Genomic DNA, 22,081 nt, shown 5'->3' with positions numbered 1-22,081 from the left:
TCAGCTGGTGCCAGTTAAGTGGGACTGTATTTGTGAAACCTCTCTTTGAGCCAAGTTTCATTTTCTTCATTTTCTTGTCAGCCCCCTATGTTGTGGTTGTAGTAAACACTATAATTATTTGTGGTGTTTTAAAAATGGGTGCCTGATCTCGTGCCGGATCTCACTCTCCATCATAATCCATTTCTCTATTAAAATCTAAACATTTTCACTCAGTTTTAAAGGGGTTTGGAAATCCCATGAATCATATTCTTTGTGTATAACTAAATGTATATTCACTCATATTTACCAATACTATCAATTTTGTTGTTTTCTTACAGAAGAACGTTCGCCATTGCAAAGTCCTCCAATCCAGGTTAAACCAACAACTAGATTGTTAAAGGGAAAGCACAATTTCTTTGATTTAGTGGAAGTGGGTAAGTTCTTGAACCCTGGGATTTGTTGTGTAACTGAAAAGTAAGGATATCAAAATGGACACCATTGACACCCTTCAGAGCCCCTCCATGGAGAGCAAGGCTGAGCGAATAGCCCAGTACAAGGCAGAGAGGAGGAGGGAGCTGGCAGAGCGATATGGCAGTACAAAGGAAGACACCTCCAGATATGCTCGTTGGGACAAGAAACCTGGTGATACTTCAGAGACTGTATCTTCAGTGATCAAGGAGAATTTGGAGGATACTGGGTCTGCAGAGGTTTGTTTAAGGAAGGGTATAAGGAGCACAGGGAAAGAGGAGCAGGATGATACTGAGTCGCTCAGAGATATAAGGGGCGATGAAGACACTCAAGTGGATGGAAGTGCAACATTTAAATTAGAAACTTCTACCACCAAGCTCTCTTCCCATCACAGGTGAGTGACTCTTTCTGCATGCTTCTTCTCACCCCTGTCTTATCAAGGGTTCAGTCAGTGTAGATACATTTCCCTCGGAGATGTCCTCTGTTAGAATTAGTTTCCCTGTAATCAATCCCACATATTCTGTTGAGTACACACAGACCTGTTCAGTCATGAGACACACAGTCAGATGGAACAGGTGGGAAGGGAGAGCCAACTGGAGAGAAGAGAAAAGGAGCGTTAGAAGCTCGATGTTATTTGTCTGTGTTACAACATGCTCTATAAACCGTCTGCACTGAGATAAATCTGATGGACTGTTCTGGCTTATCCACCCATGATCTTATTGCATCCATAGTAAAAAAGACAAATTGCAAAACCTACTCGTAAGAAGCAGGTTATTTGGACATGTTGCCACACAAGCATACAGCTCAGTCATGTATATCTACACATATCACTATGCTCACGTGAGGAGGTTAGGGTGATGTTAAAATCTAGAAGGGTTGACATATCACAGGTGTGACTCCTCAAAGCTTATCTCATAGCACACATTGACATCTTGTCAATCCTGTTGTGGTATGTTGTTTAGCCGAGTCCTAAACTAGTGCTATTAAAGGTTTGAGTGTTAAGGTGTTAAGTGGCAGGTTTGTGTTCCCCATTATTGTGTTGTTGAGGCCAGGCTGCTTTGCATACATATCTGCATCAGAACACCAAGCTTCCTTCCTGGTGTAAGCACAGGACATGAGGAACTCATATTTTATGTATGGCAAGGCTATGTTTCTGCCTCATGTAATGGCATGTAAATGAACAAATGTTTCCCCAAATGAGAGATTTTCTTGTTGCACAACCAGCAACCAACAGCATCATCATTCTTCCATCTTCCAAAAACCATCAATTCTTCTTGACTTATTGCTATTAGTCAGAAACACCTTTTGTTCTTGTGATCAGTAATCTATCCCTTTGCATCCATATTTAATGCATATACTTATAGATTATTTGTTTTCTTTCAGTTATCAGTCATTCTTAATTACACAGTTATCATGATAAGACACTTAAGACGAATGCAGTGTGAGAGCACTTATGCAGAGATTCATGCAGAAAAATTAAGTAAGTTTTAGGCATATTTAACAACACGCTATATGTGTCACTGGTTAATGAGTCTTAATCCATCTGTTTGTGTCATTGGATCTGCATTGATGTTTATTAGTTTGGGTACTTGTGTGGTGTAATCACCTAATGCATAGTGTGGTGTAATCACCTCAGTAAGTACCCTCTTTTCACAGTGTAGACTTACCTGCATCCTTTACTTCTCCCTTTTACAGTCTCCTGGATGCCACAGACAGAGACAAGCCAATAGGTAAGAAGCGTCCTTTTTACCTTTTCCTTTCCTTTTTACTCTATTGTACCTAGGGCTGTCCCCGACTAAGAATTTCTTTGGTCGACCAAAACTCGACCAGCACTTCTGAAAACCGACTATTCGAAATTAGAAACGTTTTTTTTTTCTATAAATCTCAATGTTTTTCATAAAACCATTTTGTGTGATGTTTTACCTCACTGTTTTAAGAGATAATATGAAAGAAATACATACTTAAGAAGGGAGATTGACAACTCGACAAACATAAATATACAAACGATTTCCCGATCTGACTCAATGTAGCTGCTGGACATTCCAGATTCAGCCGCTACAAAATAAGCTATTACTAATAATAAACCTCATGTTACTAGTCCTGTTATTACTGAATGCCGATATAATACAAAATGCCTGATTGGTTATTATTTATTATCTATTACAATGTACTACAAATTAAAAATATTATTTGTTTAACATGCAAATCAGCGCCCTATTCACTGCCTGAAAAAGTGCAGCATGCGAACTTGTGTAGAAGCCGAGTGGAGAAAGGTGCAACAGATAAAGATTGTGTTGTCTTGGCTGGAGAAGATGTCATTCGATTTGGATGTGATTCTTAAAATATGCATATTCATTTTTCAACCCAGCATGTGTTAGCATGAGCGGTGGTAGGCTACATCGTATTTAACGTCAAACTATGAAAAATAAACCGTTGTTGACAGAGTTTGCATTCAATGTTTTTTGAGTCACCCGGTACTTTGTAAATGTACTGTAAATGAAATGCTGCCATGCCACAGATGTCTTTGCCATTTTGCCTAATAACACAGACAATGTAGGCTAGAGTTTGTAGTTCGGCTGACAATTGTGCTTGTGCCGTGTGCAAAAAACTGACAAAACAAAGCACAGATTAACGAAAGGGAAAACAGTAATACCTTCTTTTTTTTATATATATATTTTTTGTACAACTGTAGAACATTTCTTTAATTCAGCAACTGTGACACAAGCGGGAATCAGATCTCACACTGACATACGGCAGCTCGACTAAAAAATTCTTAGTCGACCAAGAGCATATCGACCAGAAAATCGACTAGTTGACTCAGTGGGGACAGCCCTAATTGTACCTTTCCTTTGAACCTCCTTTGGACTCCCATGTGTTCCTGTGTTAAAGGAAAGGTCCACAGAGCTGTACACTGATATACACAGCCCACACAGATAGTCTATCTCTTACAGTGAGATAGTTCTTTATTGTAGGGCACTGGAACATGGATTAAAGGTCTTGAAAAGGGATTCTAATCAAATGCTTGTTCAGTTCAGAGTATGTCAAAAGGCCTTCCTGGTGCTCACATTCAATACACAAATACACAAAGCAGAACAATTGTACAGGATGTACGTTTATGTGTGTGTAGGGCTGCTTCTGTCTGTGTCTGTCTATTTTTTATGGTAGTCATGCACATAGAATATATGTGATAATGTTTGTTATAAGAGCAAGCAAGATCAAGAGTCATTGTCTGTTGGCTTCAGCTGGTCTAGATATTTTGTCAAAACCTTTTCAGTCTTTTAAGCTTTTAAAGTTGTATTGCTTAACTCCATGGAGCAGGTGTTAAGATACAGTACTTTCCCCACTAAATACTGATTATTCAGCTGGTCTGGATCCAGTTGACAACCAGTCAGCATTTTGTCTGTCAGTGTGAGGTTCAATGTCATAAGAAGTGTCTGTTTCAGCAACAAGAAACATTTCAACCCAGTCCTCAAAGGAGGACAAATTAGTTACAACTAGAACATTGACAAAAACAACCATCAAGTCACTGATGTAAACATTATTTCTAGAGCAACCATTGCATTTCAATTATTTTTTACAGTTGATGAAAAAATTCAAGACCCAACCACGATAAACATAGCTGGCAAGATGTCTCTGTTTAAGGTAAGATATGATGTTTTGCATGGAAAGTTTATAATGTGTGCAGGTATGTGACTGCACACCCTTGTGTGTGCTTACTCTATGAACTTGATATTGGATTGATTTAATTTTACTGTCAAACCTTTAGATTTATTGGTGCTATCAGGATGTGAAGTTTTTTAAATAAACTTCACATCTTGATAGCAACAGGTATGACAAAAAATGCTTATCAACAATATTACCTACCCTGCCTTTAAGTTAACTCTCTTAAAAAACTTTATTTCCATCATGCATGTATTCTAAGATCAACAAGTTTATTTGATTTCCATTGTTGATTGTCTTACCAGCAGTGATACATTGGTTAATAACAGTGGCTATTAATAATCAGTTTAGTATTAGTAATAATTAGCATCAGCCTTACTAGCAACAAACATATTACTGTTCAGAATCAGAAGTATTTTTATTCGCCATGAATGTTTGCACAAACAAGGAATTTACTTTGGCAGGGAGGTGCATACATTAAACATATAGGAATATTGAAATTTAAATATGTGGACTAACTATACAAAAGGAGCAAAGTCTAGCTAATACTAAGGGGGGTCAAGCTAATACTAAGGGGAATAAAAAATAAAATATAATATAAGTAGCCCTAATTAAAGTCGGCCACAATCTTCCTCGCTCGCCTCAGGGACCTCGAGGTGTGCAGATCCTCGAGGGAAGGCAGATTGCAGCCGATCACCTTCTCAGCAGTGCGGATGATACGCTGCAGTCTGCTCTTGTCCTTGGCAGTGGCAGCAGCATACCAGATGGTGATAGAAGAAGTGAGGATGGACTCAATGATGGCTGTGTAGAAGTGCACCATCATTGTCTTTGGCAGGTTGAATTTCTTCAGCTGCCGTAGGAAGTACATCCTCTGTTGTGCTTTTTTGGTGAGGGAGCTGATGTTCAGTTCCCACTTGAGGTCCTGGGAGAGGATGGTGCCCAGGAAGCGGAAGGGCTCCACAGTGTTGACTGGGGAGTCACTCAGGGTGATGGGGGTGAGTGGGGCTGTGTTCTTCCTGAAGTCCACAACCATCTCCACTGTCTTAAGAGCATTGAGCTCTAAGTTGTTCTGGCTACACCAGGTCACCAGGTTGTCAGGTTCCCACCTGTAGTCAGACTCGTCCCCGTCAGAGATGAGCCCAATGAGGGTGGTGTCATCCGCAAACTTCAAGAGTTTGACAGACGGATGACTCGAGGTGCAGCTGTTGGTGTACAGGGAGAAGAGCAGAGGAGAAAGGACGCAGCCCTGAGGAGATCCGGTGCTGATGGACCGGGAGTCAGAGACTTGCGTTCCCAGCTTAACGCACTGCTTCCTGTCAGACAGGAAGTCTGTGATCCACCTGCAGGTGGAATCGGGCACGTTCAGCTGGGAGAGCTTGTCCTGGAGCAGGGCGGGGATGATGGTGTTGAAGGCAGAGCTGAAGTCCACAAACAGGATCCTGGCGTAGGATGCTGGGGAGTCCGGATACTGGGGAGTCCAGATGCTGTAGGGTGAAGTGGAGGGCCATGTTAACGGCATCATCCACCGACCTGTTGGCTCTGTAGGCGAACTGCAGTGGGTCCAGGAAGGGGTCTGTGATGGATTTGAGGTGTGCCAGCACAAGGCGCTCAAAAGAATTCCTTACCACAGAGGTCAGGGCGACGGGTCTGTAGTCATTAAGTCCTGTTGGCCTTGGCTTTTTGGGCACAGGGATGATGGTGGTGGACTTGAGACAGGCTGGCACATGGCATGTCTCCAGGGAAGTGTTAAAGATGTTTGTAAACACAGGAGACAGCTGGTCAGCGCAGTGCTTGAGGGTGGCTGGAGAGACAGAGTCCGGCCCAGCTGCTTTGCGGGGGTTCTGCCTCTTGAAAAGTCTGTTAACTTCACCCTCCGGAATGGAGAGAGTCGTCACAGTGGAGGGGGGAGGGGGAGGCCTCCTGAATGGGAAGGGGTAGTTCAGGACTGTCCAATTGTCTTTCAAATCTGCAGTAGAACTTGTTCAGGTCGTTGGTCAGGCGGGAGTCGTTAGTGGAGTGGGGGGCTCTGGGCTTGTAGTTGGTGATCTGCCTTAGCCCTCTCCAGACAGAAGCAAAGTTGTTAGTTGAGAATTGACGCTTCAGTTTCTCAGAGAACGTCGTTTAGCCACTCTCACCGCCTTGCTAAACCTGTTCTTCGACTCCTTGAATCTGTCTCTATCCCCACTCCTAAAAGCTTTCTCCTTGTCTGATCCCAATTTTCTCAGCTCTGCTGAGATGCTGAGTTGATTCAGATTCTATGCGTAATTGTTTATGGTAGCTTAACCGAAACTAAGTGACAATAGTCAACGAAATCAAAGATGCTAATCAAACTCAATCCCCATCACGCTTCCAAAACTCGACTCACACCCATGCCTTAACAAGCATACTTTGCTGACAAAATATAAGTTTTCAGTGATCAAGAAATATTGTTTATTAAATTGAGTGACTTCTTCAACACTAACCTTTTGTAATATAAAAAAGGTAGTAAAAAAAAAGAGGAAAATATTTGTTTGCATCCAATCGCAATTTTTTCCAGGATTGCGGCCCCAAACCTTTTGAGTGTAGCTCCGAATGTAATTTAAATATCTCTACATATTCAAGGTCCGATGCCCTTGATAAAATGTATTTTATAATTGTGCAGCCGAATTCAGAAGCGGCTTGCAATTTATTTATAGCAGCTGCTGAAATGATTGCTGCATCACGCCATCGGCTCGTGCTCTGCAGCAATAGTTTTGCCAGCTGGTAGAATTTTGACTGTGGTCTGTTGTGATTTCCCCAGTTGTCTCTTCTATTTGTGATATAATCTGTGATGCTGATTTAAATTTAAGTTGATGTGCCAGAAGTTGCCCTGCTTTTTCCCCGTGCTCATAGTGTGACCCCCGTGACTTCATAATGAGTCGTTTTGTTTCAGAGGTAGAGATTAAATTGTACTGGGTTTGTAGTTCAATTCTCTCTTATAAAGGGATGGATTAGGACAGTGGTCACCAACCTTTTTAGGCCAAAGATCACCGACCTTTGCCTTGGTGACCCGAAGATCTACCTATTGAGGCGTTGAGAGACAGAACAGACTCCAGACTGAACTTACAACTTAACTTTATATTTGGCCTTATTGTAATTGAATGAAATCAAACACTTTGTGAACAATATGAACAAGAAAAAACACTTTTGCAATGAGCAGGCTGGATGTGAACGGTTTTATTTATAAACTGAAGTTACAACACAACACTGACACATTTCTCATGTGACAAGTCAGTGTGATGGCTGTGACTGAACACTGTCTGTGAGTGCCTTGTAGTTTGGCTCATAAGCAGAGACAGCCAGTCTGAGGCAGTCTGTGAGGTGTCTGTCAGTAAGCCGGCTCCTGTACTTGGATTTGGTGATTTTCATCTGTGAAAATGCCATTTCACAGAGGTAGGTCGATCCAAAGTAGGCACTCACTTTTAGTGCACATGCACTGAGGAGAGGAAACTTCTCTCGGCTGACAATTCCCCAAAAGTCACTGTCCCTTGACCTGGCTTTCAGCTCAATGTCATTTTGCAAATCAAGCATCTCCATGTCCACTCCACTTGGCAAAGCAAATGCTTTCTCGAATTGGTCTGCAACCTCCTCTGTATTAATAGGCAGGAATGGGTTTGAAAGAAATGCAGCAATATCCTTCATGATTTCTAACTCACCAAAACGTCGACTGAACTCCGCTGCCAGTTTGTCCAGGTGCACACAGTACTGCTCAGGGTGAAAGTCAGAAGAGTCTTTGATGGACTGTGACATTTTTTCCAGGTTTGTAAAGTGTGTCAGCGTCCCTTTCCTCAGATTCGTGGTCCAGACACAGAGTTTGGCCTTGAACGCATTCACTGCGCTGATCATGTGGAGGAGGTGCCGGTCTTTTCCCTGGAGTTCGTGGTTGAGCGAGTTCAGTTTTCCGGTTAGGTCCGTCAGAAACCCCAGGTCCAGTAGCCACGCATCCGTTGAAAGTTCCTCGTGCTCCTCGTTCCTTTTCGACAGAAACGTCTTAATCTCAGGCAGCAAGTCAACAAATCGCTGCAGCACTTTTCCGCGACTCAACCACCTGACATCAGCATGCAGAAGCAGGTCTCCATACGCCGAATCGAGCTCATCCAATAACGCCTTGAATAAGCGATGCTGAAGCGCTTTTGCTCGAATCGAGTTTACCACTTTGACCACCAGTGACATGACATGAGAAAAGTCCACAACTTTCCCAGCCAAGGCTTGCTGATGAATCACACAGTGATACTTCATGAAGTCGGGGAAATCCGGATCATTACGGCACAGTGCTATAAAACCAGCGTGCACACCGCACATTGCCGGTGCCCCATCGGTAGTGATTGCCACCAGTTTCTGAATGGGGATGTTCTTTTCACGGACATAGCTTTTAAAAACGTTGTAAATATCCTCACCTCTCGTTCTCTCTTTTAATTGGAGAAGAGTGAGGAAGTCCTCCTTTGTTGTAAAGTCCTGGAAAGCCATTCTGACAAATACAACAAGCTGAGCCGTGTCCATTACATCCAGCGATTCATCAAACTGCAGTGAAAAATATTCACAGAGTGACAAGTCCTCCAACACCTGTTGACCAACGTTATCCGACAGTAACTCGATCCTTCGTGTCACTGTTGTAGGACCAAGAGGCACAGCACGGAATGCAGCTTTTATGTCCTCTTTGTTTTTGAAGGTGCTGCAAACAGTCTCTGCGGTGACGGTCAATAGTTCCTTAAACAAATCCCCATCTGTAAAAGGTCTCTTGTGTTTAGCCAAAATGTGGCTAATACGAAATGACGCCTCAGTTGCAGCCTTACTTTGAGACGTAGGTTGTGAGAAAAGCGACTGTTGAGCCTTCAACTCCACTTTCAGCTCCTGAACTTTTTTGGCGCGGATTGCGCTCTTTGGTGGATAGCAGTCTTTGAATTTCGGATGGTTAGTGTTGTGGTGCCGCTCCAAATTCCCTCGCTTAGACAGTGCCTGTGGCTGGTGGCACAACATACACACACTCTTGTCTTTTACCAAGGTAAAGATGAATTCCTCCTCCCATTCATGATGGAAACTGTAGTTTTTCGCCCTCTTTCGTGGTGCCTCTGCCATGCTTGCTAACACTATGTGGACAACACGGCCGGGTAAATAAACAAACCAACGGCAACCACGCCCACAGGTATCCTGGGATAGCAGGTCTCTCAAAAGGTCGTCTTCGGGAAAAAACGCCCATTTATTCTGTCGGTGAATTGCTTTGCAACACGCACAGGCCAATATGCAAATCCAGGTACAAGAGAACGCGCGTTCAGTTTAAGAATCCTCCGCGTTCATGAATTAGTCGGAGATCAGTATTTCTGAAATTATTTTGGAGATCGACAGGGAAAGTCTCCGAGATCGACACGTCGATCGCGATCGACAGGTTGGCGACCTCTGGATTAGGAGATGTGGAATACCTACAGTCCACCTCAGATATATCTCTAACTTCTGCTTTTGTCTCTTCCTTTCCCTGTTGCGATGAGAGGAGTAAGCTATTATTTCTCCCCTGAGATAAGCTTTAAGAGTTTACCAAAGCAAAGATGGTGATACAGAGGGTGATGTGTTTGTTTCTAGAAAAGTGTTGATGGCTATAGAGGTGAGATTGCAACACATTGTATCTGACAGCAGTGCGTTGTTAAATCGCCACTGAGGGTAACCAGTGTGGTTGAGATGGAAAAAAAGGTCCATAAGTATGGGGGCATGGTCTGATTCCACAATTGCCGAATATTCTACCTTTTCTAAGGAGCTCAACAGTTTTTTTATCAATAAAAAAGTAATCAATTCTAGAATATGAATGGTGACATTTAGTCATTTAGCAGACGCTCTTATCCAGAGCGACTTACAGTAAGTACAGGGACATTCCCCCCGAGGCAAGTAGGGTGAAGTGCCTTGCCCAAGGACAAAACATAATTTGGCCCGGCCGGGAATCGAACTGGCAACCTTCAAATTACTAGCCCGATTCCCTAACCACTCAGCCATCTGACTCCCATGGTGCACATGGGAAAAGAAAGAAAATGCTTTACCACCCGGATTCAAATAGCGCCAAGGGTCCACACATGCCGCATGGCCAAAAAATTCTGAGAATTGACTCGCCATTTTAGAAAGTGTATGTACTTTAGGGTTTGACCTGTCCAGGCTCGGATCCATAACACAATTGAAATCTCCCCCTAGAATCAAAATATGATCATTAAGGTCCGGTAACTGACATACAAGCCTCTGAACAAATCCTGCATCATCCCAATTAGGAGCATACAGATTCACAAATAGAACTGGTACATGAAAAAGTTGCCCAGAAACTATGACATAACGGCCCTGTGGATCAGATATACAGTTAGAGGGAAGAAACTGATCCTTTTATGCATTATAATTGCTGTACCTCTTGCTCTGGTATTAAAGCTAGAATTAAATATTTGTCCCACCCACTGCTTTTTTAATCTAAGTTACACAAGTGCGTCTCCTGGAGAAATGCAATATCCGTTTTCAGATTCCCAAGATGAGAAAATATTCTACCTCTCATAACGGGGCCATTAAGCCCTTTAACATTTCACGATACGAATTTGACAGCCGACCTCCCACTAGTAGCCTTCGAACTATCAGCCATAGCTACACTGTACAGAATAACAAGCAGTGTTCATGTCCGGTTCTAAACAAAAAATACTCGTCATGCCTCTCTTAAACAAAACAAAAGATAAAGTCCACAAAATTCACATTCAAAAATAACCCCTGTCCAGTCTACCCAGTTATCCCCAACATACGCAAACCCTCCCATCTCTGCTAAACTAGCAGCACGCAGGAATCCCCCCTTATCTACATGCTTCCGACAACACACTTTCTCTATTGTCTTGTTCAAAAGAGCTCCTGAATGTAAAAAAAAGAAGAAAAAAAAAATCCTACATTTCCAAACGGCTAAGTTTTCAATTTTTTGTGATCATGAAAAGTTAACATACCACAATCCACTTGAACATGCCTTACTGAAACCATAAGTCCATTCCGTATGATCAGTCTTACAGTTATTAGGCATTAGGCAACAGTTTACCCGGTGTGGCTAGATGGACATTGTGCTCGACCTAGCTCCCCTGCACTCGTTGGGAGTAGAAGGCTTCGGCATCGGCTGGCGTCTCGAACATCAAAGTTTCCTCTCCGTAGGTCACACGTAGGCGCGCAGGGTAGAGAAGCCTGAATTGGATCCCCTTCTGATAGAGAGCCCCTTTGACGTTCTTGAAGGCAGCGCGTTTCTTGGAGAGCCCAGCACTAAGGTCAGGGTAAAATCTCTGTGTATTCCCCTGGTACACCTGTGGAAGGCGACAATGATGGGTCTAGGTGGATGGCCATTGTTAGGCTTCGGTATCAGAATCCCATGCGCCCGGTCCAGTTCAGGCAATGCATTAAATTGGCTCCCCATGACTTCCTTCAAAAGTGTGGAGACGTGTGTCACCATGTCTTTGGTATCGCTAGTCTCTGGCACATTTATAATGCGAAAATTTGCCCTCCTTGATCGGTTCTCCATATCCTCCACGCGGTCAACCAACGTAGCATTCATAGCTTGTAGGTCAGTGATGGCTTTCTCAGCCTTAGTCAGAGCTTCGAAGTTGCCGCCTGTGGTTATCTCCACCGAAGTTACTCGTTTTCCCAGTGTGTCCATAGTTTCGCGAAAAGTCGCTATAGATGCCTGGATAGGCGCCAGAGACAATTCAATCAATTCGGCCATGTCCTCTTTGAAATATTCGCGTTGCTTTACCATTTCTTTAGCCAACATCGTGGCAAGGTCATCAGTGCTAGCAACAGCCGACATGCTAGCTACCTTGCTACTTAGCGTAGGCCTTTTAGTTTCTGAGTCTTTGTTCTTCTGAGTAGACGGCATGTTCCGGTAGTAAAATAGTGAAAAAAGATGACAAATGAAAAATATATGTTATAAAAACCATTAACTTGACGCAAAATTGAATTAAAAGGAGGAGTTTTAAGGTAATTTTGATCAGATTATCAGGAGACTCTCGCTCACACGTTTTGCTCCTACATGTTCCAAACCGGAAGCCTTAATTATAGTTTTTATTTCATTTTCTATTTGGTTGACCCTGATTTCTATTGTGTATAATTAACTATAGGCCTAAACACACACATTGTTACCAAAATAATAATAATGATTAATTATCAGCAAAATAAGTGATTCACAGCACCTATATAGGTCTGTCCTACGTCTCCCTCTGATTTTCGGAAACAGGGTGGTTTGTTGCATACACCAATGCTATTCATGTGAACACTGGTTTTGACACAAATTTATGTGTTTAAAAAAATAACTAACAGTCAGTTACATAGAATTGTTTTTGAACAGCCAGCCTAAAGTCCTTCTGGACATCAAGTCTGTTACGCGATTTTGTTTGTATAATTTTACAAGGTACGTAGGGCTGAAAGGTAGAACAATCCTTGTAACTGTGTGTTTAGCCAGTCTGGATGCAACAGCATGTCCTTTGACGATCCAAAGGTTTTTGTGTCCGTTTTCGTATAAATATTTATTTGACACAGAATCGGCTTGGAGGTCAGCAAGTTCATCTTTACAGCAGCGGTATTCCACGCCCTCGAGACTACAAATGTAATGGTTCATCACCCACGATTCCTTTACAAATAGTCATCAACATCGGCAAAACTGGATTTAATTTCTTCCCAAAGCATGTTCATTTGCTGATTAAACAATTTCTAAGATAACACTTTTACGTTTCTCTACCATTATTATTATTTTGTGGCTTTGAAATTACAAGCATATGAAAAAACAAACATTTTATTTAATTTTTTAAATAGAACATTTTACCCTGTAAACTCTGGCGCACTTTTGAGGGGGGAGCGGACCCCAGGTTGGGAACTGCTGCCCTAGAGGACTAGCTTATGTGGAAAATACCCACAATGCCCTTCTTTCCCCAGGGGCAACATGAGAACAAGGAGGCTTCTCCTCAAACAGAGGACAGCAGTCACCACAGCAATAACATCCTAGCGCACACTCAGCCAATCACCATTGACGAGATGGCGGTGACCAGGTAGGAAGAGACTAATAGGACATGTTTGATATCTTATATATTTTATGTTTGTACCACACAGTTAAATCTTTATTTAATAGATGACAAACTCTGTAGTACAGTTAAATCTGTCCCCCCAAAAATGTCACTGCACATTTACTTTGAGTTATATGAATTTGTTCTTGTTTATTTATTCAACCATATTTCAGCATGCATAGTGGCTAGCAGCTGTTTAAGAACATGACAAAACATGCTATATCTTAAAAGCAATCAGAGCATTATATTACAACAAATATGTAATCATGTGTTTACTGTGACCATTGCATGGATATTCATATTTTAAAAAGACAGAATCCTAACCCTCTTATATCTTCTTAAAATATTTCTCCACCTGTAGTAATATCTACCTTAGAAGGCTCTTTTTACAAAACACTCAATAAAGGTTCTGTATTCTTATGTAAATGATCTATCAGTTGCTCAGTTTTACTTCATACTTTATAAATGACCAATCGCAAAAGCCACGCCCCCAAAACGACTTTGACCAATCCTACCCTAGCTACCGGTCACTACTTGAAGAAGCTCCATCAAGGAGTCCGGTCGTTAAGGTGCAAAATACCATACAGAAAATAAATATCCGATAGCAAGTACCCCAGGAGTTTAGAGGGGAGAGTCAATTTTCCCCTTTCCACAGCCCAAAATCCCAGAGTAAAACAGTGTGGTATGCCCTATTCTCAGCTGAATATCTTAAAGATCAACAAACATACTTTGTCTGTTTCAACGTAGCTGTAGGCTACTCTCTAGTCCTAGCTGTAGGTAGCCCTGTACTTTAGTAGCTGACCAATATGTTGTCATGTCATTCATGACATTGTTTAGTAGAACTATATTTATTTAACTATATTTAACTATATTAAATGTTACTATTTACTAGTATGATTAGGCCTACTTCTAATATTATCTCAATAGTAGCTACAGTAGCTTTTACTCTTACCAACAAACTAAACTAACCGCTGTAAAGTTAAGTTGCATGAAATGTGAGCCTGTGCTGGAAACTTGACATTGCCTACGTTTCGGAATCGTAGATTATAAACTTGAACATGAATACATAACAACCAATTACGAATGGATTCTCTTTTATCACTTAAGGAGTTTACCCTGGATCCTCTACTAGTAGTACAGTAGTTGCTGTTGAATTATGGGTGCTTTTGCTTCAATTATTGTTATGTTCCCTTCCTTGTTGAGTTGAATATTCTGAATATATTCACTGCTTATTGAAATCCGTTTCCCCTCAATCTGGAGGTATTACTGCAAAAAGAATGAATTGGACCAGAGGTCTTTAACTCTGGTCTTCAGGGACCCCCTGTCCTGCACCTTTTAGATGTTTCCTGCTCCAACACAACTGATTCAAATGAATGGGTCGTTATCGAGTTATGCACAAGCGACCATTCATTTAAATCAGGTGTGTTGGAGCAGGGAAACATCTAAAATGTGCAGGACAGGGGGTCCCTGAGGACCATGGTTGAAGACCTCTGACTTAGACTGACTGGTACAGTATGCTACTTTGAGCAGTTTACAGTAGTACTCGCTATACAAAGAAGCAATGCTTGACAGGCTAACAACGGTAACCAAGGTGGGCGTGGCTTAGGCAAAATATTATACTATTGTTGTAATAGTATTTATTCTGCAACATTTATCTAATAATGTTTCACATATGATTGGGGGTCATTAATGTAACAATTTAATGGACTTGAGATGAGTAGGACCAATAATGCCAATGTACCTTTAGAAATTGCTAATAAACTTGAAAAGTAATGTACACCAGCATGAAGAGATGTACTACTGTATATGCCAGGGGATCTGGAGGATTTTGATAGATTTTCAAAGCAAGGATTTATTATGACCCAACAGTAGACAACTGCATACATACATTCACATTTCAGATAAGCAATGGGTGGCAACATACTGTACATTCATGGAATTCAAACTGTTCCATAATAATGTTTAAGTGGGATGAGGTTGGTTGCAGACATGCATCTCTCCCACTCTCTGTCTGACGGTCTTTCTCCTTCACATATTTAGCCATTCAAAGACAGAACAACAGTCTGACCAACATTCAGGAATAGAGGGACAGGACTCCATAGACAGGAGCATGTTTGAGGATCAGTGTGTCCACACACACCTGTTTACTATGGGCGCGGAGGAGAAGGTGAGTGTGTGTATCTTTTCATGAGGAAAAGTGCACAACCCTGTGTGCTATTTGAAATGTTAGTTATTGCATTTAGATTTTATACATTTAGCAGACACTTTATCCAGTGTGAAATAATAACAACTAAAGTGCAACAAAAAGAGTGCCCTCTTGGATGCCCAAATAGTAGACATGAACATGATAAAGGGTCCTGTACGGTGGCCCAGTGTGCAAGAAAACGTGATAAATCCCCTTCTAGGGTGCTCTACCAGTGGAAAAAACATGATGCAGTGCCCTCTGGTTACTCTACCAGTGGACAAAACATGCCCCTGTGCCCCACCATATGCAGCTGGTGCCCTTTTTATTTATTTTTGCCCTTGCCCCTCAGATAGTTTGAGTTCGCCAATAAGTGCTACTACAGGATCTCAAATGCAACATTCAGAAAAATGTGCAGGTATTAGGAGTGTACTACTAAGTTCCTCTTTGAGTGTCCTTAAGCCACGGAAAAAGGCTTCTAGTGGGTGTGTCCCTGGTTATGAGGGATGGCTGATTGAAAGCAGCAAGTTTTGGAAAAGAATTATAGGATATACTAGCTGAAAGTTGTTGACCTGGGAGGGGTCCAGGGTTGCTCCCTCAGCAGGGGGGTGACCAGTGATCTTTACATCTGAAGGGACAATGCCAGAGGTTAAGCTGGAGGGTTTGCATGTGAAGAGGTTAAGGTGGAGGGGCGTGAAGCACTCTGTGACATTGCTTATAAAGCGAAGGGGCTATACAAGGCATTTTTTAATTTGTTAAGGAGGTGTTAGTCAGATGGCTGAGCGGTGAGGGAGTCGGGCTAGTAATCAGAAGGTTACCGGATCGATACCCCGCCTTGCCAAGTGACGTTGTGCCCAAGGACACAACGTCACCCTACTTGCCTCGGGGGGAATGTCCCTGTACTTACTATAAGTCGCTCTGGATAAGAGCGTCTGCTAAATGACTAAATGTAAATGTGTTGATAATTGAGACAAAAAAAACCTGAGAGCATCAAAGGATTGAGAGGCAGAAGAAGATAAAATGAATCATACCTTTGCTCCCCTTCCCAGCCTGCTTTGCAGCAGCAAGACTCTGGAGTGCAGGGGATGAAGGGCATCCTGAAGAGAAGCTCCACCAGTGGAGAGTCTGACTACAGCCAAGGGCCCGCAGACACAAGGGTGGCCAGACAAACAAGCATCACCCTAAGTCACCCTGAGAGTGAGGAGGATGAGGAAGAGAAAGATGATGAAGACGAGGAGGATGGAGGTGGGTTGAGTGCCCGTTGCCTGCAGAGGGGGAGTAGTGTTAGTAGTGGCAGTTTGGGGGAGGAACTGCAGACCCCTTCTTCCAATGAGAGCCTGGAAGAGAGCCACTTGTTGGAGAGGACTCTCTCATTGTCTGAAGACGGAGAGGGGCTGGATATTAACCTGGATGGGAGCGTTGGGTCTTCACTGAAAGAGAGGTGAGGGTTTAGACACACATACACATGCCTCTATGTTCACTTGAACCCTCACAGTCACATCAATGCAAAAAGACTCTGTAGACATACACTACCTACTCACAGTTTGCAGAACATACATACATACATTTACCACTTGAGGATTTTTTGCAAAGCTTAACACTTTTCTTAGACTGGCAGATTTTACCACTGAAGTTGGAGAGGAGGACTGCAAGAGCAAACTGAAGAAGACCAGAGCCAATCTGGTCCAAACCCCTCTGTCTGACCGCTTTAACCAGCTCCATGAGGCTGAAAATGCATGGAGGAAGAAGGTAAGGCCACTGAAGCTTAGCCCGACGTTGTGGTTCAACTAAAGGGACATGATATATCTGAATGGAAATTCCTCTCTATTATGTGCATGGATTTTAGATTTGTTGGGGTTGGTAATAGGAGCAGTGCTATAACGCAGATAAAGCATTCTAGTTTAGACTCTATACATAATACAAATAATAGAAATGTTACTGAAACAGTTCTGTGATAAGATTTCATGAAATAGATGCTACTATAATCTGCAAGGTTATCTGTAATACTTTTATAACGTTTTTATAAAGTAAAATACAATAAATCTATGACTAGACAAGATACGAGATCCAATGAGACACAAGATACGCTTCTGTAGCAGGTGAAAGAAAAAATTATAAGTCTAGGCTAAAAGTGGTGGAGACCAGTTCATTATGTCTGAATCAGCTTGTTTTCATGTGCCCTTGCCAAGAGAAGAGAACATCTGGCATTCTCATATTAAATCCCCTTCTAGCCTACACGCCTCAGCTTCAACATGTACAGACACCCTAAGCATTCTTACAAATCCCCTTTCTTACAGCCAAGTTGACCTTTGATTATCAAATGTAAATTTCTATGGATCTTTCTCATGATTTCATAATAGCGAAAACCTGAATGAGGCAATAAGCCTCAATTCACTCAGTGCCGCCTCAAATTTCAAGGCAGGATAACATTTTTCCTTGGAGGTTTCTCCATATTTATATGAGGTCATTCCTGGTGACTTTGTCTGAAATATGGTGCAATACAACTGAGCTGACTGTCTCAAGGGGGATTCAAGAAAAAAAAAAACTAGGCATGGTTGAGCTTTCATTTAAATAGTTTCCATCTATGTTTGAAATGTACTTGGGTCCAATTTTGTCAGAGGTTCAGAATGTTTTACAGTTTTTTTTAATTGCCTTCTCGATATTGAGTTCACTTTTTCAAAACTCTTCACACAGTTAGCGGAACAGCATTCTGTTGGGACTAAACTGTGGCTAATTATCCATTGCTTTGAAAAAAAAATGCATTCAGGGATCTCTCAAAATCATAAAATCTGGATGGTGTGGTGAGATGGAAAGATGGAAGAGCGGTGAGGTCGAGGGGCGGTGCATCAGTTCCTCTATGGAAGGCGTGTAGAAAAAGGGTGTCAAGAGAAATTTTCCAAACCTTGGGATAGTTTACAACAAGGATTTTTATTTAGATCCCTTTTAATCTGCAGACAATTTATTGAAATGCAACCTACTTTTTATCTGGGGCATTGGTGCACCTTCACATCCCAGCTTCAAGGGGTAAAGCTACATATGACTTCTTGACCACTGAAAGGCAGTCATAGAAAACATAAATATGATCTTCTGATCTAGCTAATCAGGAAGTTAGTTTGAATTGGATTACAGACAACTTTCAACCAGACCCCCACCCCTCGCCCCTCGGCTTGAGACAACGACCTCGGTGGATGAAGGTGGTATTGCATTTCCAGTTAGGTACCCAGCTTGTCCGGTCGTTTTTATTCTATTAACTCAAGTCAACATATCTAAAACTATCTCTCCCCCCCAAATAAAATGATTCTCGAACCTGGCTCATACTACTAGCTTTTTCATATAATTTGTTTTCCTGATTTTTGCTGATTTTGAAAGCAATCCAAAATGGGTAAACTAGCACCCCATTTATTTGCTTACGCCAAGAAAAATTACCTGGAAATGTGCTTGCAGATACGAACAGGGCACGAGTGAACATTAGCCGATCGCTGATCTACTTGAATTGAATGAGCACAAGGAGAAAGGGCTAGGGAAAGAACTATAGACTTATACAATAACGGGCTTAAGAACTGACAACATAAGTTATACGACTTACAGTTCTCAAGGACGCACACGCGCAATCTCAACTGCGGTGTGAAGCGTGTGTCCGTGCTATTCTCCGACATACACTTGTGCTTTCACACCTGACATGTTTTATCCGTTTCTATCGGACCATGGTCCGTTTGCTCTGAAAGTCCGGTTCGTTTGTATAGGTGAGAACACGCATTCGAACTCTGGTACGGACCAAACAACCGGACCATGGTCCCCCTAAAAAGACTGGACTCGGTCCGGTTCCAAGTGAACTATGATTCGGTTCGCTTTAGGTGTGAACGTAATCGGACATATCATTGACCTATTTCAGGAAGCAAACCAAAATGTAGTGCATTGTGGGTTGAAAAAGGATGTCGACATTTGACAGACAGCCGTGCCACTCATTAGCGGCAAAGTTAGTTGAGGGAAAACGTGGGGAACTGATAAAGTGAAAGCTCTTCAAATATGGGCTGATGATCATATTGCAGAGATACTTGTGGAGACACAAGAATAGCGAGGTATTTAAATTATTTAGTGATATAGGCCTACTGAAATAAAGGGTTATTTTTGCACAGTGGAATAATGTCGTTTGAAAGTTAAAAAACGTAGGCAGCAATACATAAAAGTGTGTGATATTCTATGGAAAAGTGGTAGCTCGGCGGACGAAAACTACTAATTCTCATGGTTTGATGACCTGGATATCATCTTGAGTAAAAGACCAACGAGCAACCCAAAAAACGTGGTCATAACAATATGCTGCTGTTGCTCCATTTTTGTTTCGTGACAAGGAAGTGATTTTCCCTAATCATTTTCTGTCCAAAAGATTAACAACCTTTGTGACCGCGTCATTGTTTTTTTACAAACGTCATTGTATTTTTACAAACGTTAGTTCGCTTAAAACAGGACCGTGTGAACACTAACCGGACTCAATGATAAATGCAACAAAGTAGCAACTAATCCTCTGATTGGACCAGGCAAACAGACTAATAGGTGTGAAAGCACAATCACTGCTGATTACTACGGACTAAACTTTTGTACAGCCTGATTTCTAATATCGTGGCGGCAGAAATGTAGCCATAGAGGAAACACTGCACTATATGTTAACATTCCAGGTTAAGAATACCAATGGAGGCTGCGTTTGAAATCGTAAATCAAACTTTTGTCAGCATTTTGAGTGGAAATGTAAATTGCATTTGTAGGCTACAAGTGTACTATTCGTGCACGTCGGGCTGGCCCTCGCAGCGGAACGACAGTTTAGTGGCCGCTCTGTCCATTTGCGCACCTCACAGTTGCGTATTGATCAGACAAGAACACACGCTTATCAACTTGATTATTATTGATCAAAACAGAATAAGGGTTCGGCTGTAGCCTACTTGAAACATACTATTGAGAACATATTCGCTGACATGCATTGCACGCGTGATGAACACAGGTTTTTTTTTCTTTTCTTCATCGCTGACTTTTATTTGCCTTTGGCGCTCAGGATTTGTCATTGGCGCTCGGGAAAACGGCTTTGGCGCGCGCCAACATTTTCTCTATGTAGGAAAAACCCTGATGAACGTTATTATGTTTATGGCATGACAAACGTAATTATAGCCTAATATAATAAGTGATATCGTGGCATGTTAATCGTGGCATTATAGATTGTTGACGTCTTCTGGAGCAAAGACAAAGATGAATAAATTATGTCTGATTACCACAATATTGTTATGGTTATGTAATGTTATGTCAGTTAACACCACAATTATGGCATTAACAATACATTTACACAATAAATGAGCTAGTAATAGTAAAGCAACACTCATCATTATAATAGTAACAGTCTAATTTATAGGCTTATTTAATTTAGCTTGCTTTGCCGAGCTAGAACAACGACGGAGCCAGATATTCAAGTTTGCAGTTTCTTTAATCCGACACATTACTTAAGCAGTCATACTAAAAACACAAAGCAAAAAGAACAATGTATATTTAGTATTTAGTGATTCATAGGTGGAACGTATGTTCCATCTAGAATAGGCCTATATTTCTAAAGCTAAGTGAAAGGAATACTACAGTACTAATAGCATAGATTTTTGTAAAGTTCACGATGTAGGCTATCTGGATCTTGATCGGACTTGTAGGCTACCCCATTAACTCCACTGCAATGCCTTAGCTCACACGCTCGCGACTGGTTATCGCAAAGTATGACGTGTACAGCTAGTTGCAAGCGTGCACGTGTCTCGGAGCTAGGGGGGACCGGTCCAAGATGGTGGCTTCACACGCTTCCTTCTAAACTCTGCACATCAATTTTTTCCAACACGGTGAAAAGTTTACTTTTAATAGACGGAAGTTAGTATTTTGCCAGCTGACAGCATCAGGTAGTTAAAGATTGAAGCCATATTTTAAAATGACCCACAGAAAGAGAAGCAGCAGATAAAACACCTTGGCTAGGAATGCTAGCATTGCCCACTACTCCAAGTGGCACTTTATCTTTGATATCAGTGGCTGATGAGGATTTCCCCTCCCTGCCTCTTACCCCTAGCAAGTTTTCTGCCATCCAAGAAAAGCACGGTTGAACATCGTGGTGTTAATTTTGACACTATTGCAACTCTCTCCAAGCTAATCAACACGAGGAGCGACACCATAGATAAAATGGTGAGCCTGAAAATCGAGGGATTACAAAAAAACATACATTTTCCTGTTCAGAAATTAAGGATGTGAAAAGCAAGGTGACACTCATGGACAATTGTGTGGTTCAGGAGGAGGAGAAAATGGCGGTATGCCAAAGAAAAACCACGCACCTTGAAAGTTATTACAGAAGGTGGAATCTGGGTCTGTATGGAGTGCCCGAATCTGAGAATGAGTGTGCGACGCGAGACTATCAGAATTTGCCAAGCAGTTTTACCAGAGGAGAAATCTAAATCAGCAGATGTAGGTAAAACATTTCAATATAATAAGTCTAATAATAAAAATTAAGATAAATAAAAACAGATAAAAATCATCAAGACCAAAGACGGATATTACTCCAAAGCTAACCTGAACAAGTGAGTTTTCACTTGTCCCTTAAAACTCAACATTCTCAGCAAACCTAATGCTGGTTGGCAAAGCATACCAGAGTCTGGGTGCCATTGCGGCAAAAGCTCTATCCCCACATGTCTTCAGACGATTGCATGGCTTGCATAGCAGATTTTGG

At 41.8% G+C, this 22,081-nt stretch overlaps 1 protein-coding gene across 8 annotated transcripts in view; it reads left to right on the top strand.

The window, feature by feature from the left end:
- The window catches only part of svild (supervillin d), a 106,451-nt gene that overhangs the window by 12,529 nt on the left and 71,841 nt on the right, over positions 1-22,081 (top strand). For 5 of the 8 annotated variants that reach the window (XM_047032330.1, XM_047032326.1, XM_047032324.1 and 2 more), the window contains 7 exons: positions 318-841; positions 2,143-2,177; positions 4,028-4,089; positions 13,039-13,151; positions 15,207-15,333; positions 16,398-16,789; positions 16,959-17,097. In XM_047032330.1, coding sequence (XP_046888286.1) covers positions 468-841; positions 2,143-2,177; positions 4,028-4,089; positions 13,039-13,151; positions 15,207-15,333; positions 16,398-16,789; positions 16,959-17,097 — 1,242 coding nt within the window. In that variant the 5' untranslated portion in view covers positions 318-467. The remainder of the gene's footprint in view (positions 1-317; positions 842-2,142; positions 2,178-4,027; positions 4,090-13,038; positions 13,152-15,206; positions 15,334-16,397; positions 16,790-16,958; positions 17,098-22,081) is intronic. The other 3 variants (XM_047032327.1, XM_047032329.1, XM_047032328.1) reach the window with 2 other exon arrangements.

Source organism: Hypomesus transpacificus, chromosome 13 (genome assembly GCF_021917145.1).
Source record: "Hypomesus transpacificus isolate Combined female chromosome 13, fHypTra1, whole genome shotgun sequence".
NCBI classification, from domain to species: Eukaryota; Metazoa; Chordata; class Actinopteri; order Osmeriformes; family Osmeridae; genus Hypomesus; species Hypomesus transpacificus.
The sequence above is the reverse complement of the archived record's forward strand: the minus strand, read 5'-3'. Positions and strand labels throughout refer to the sequence as shown.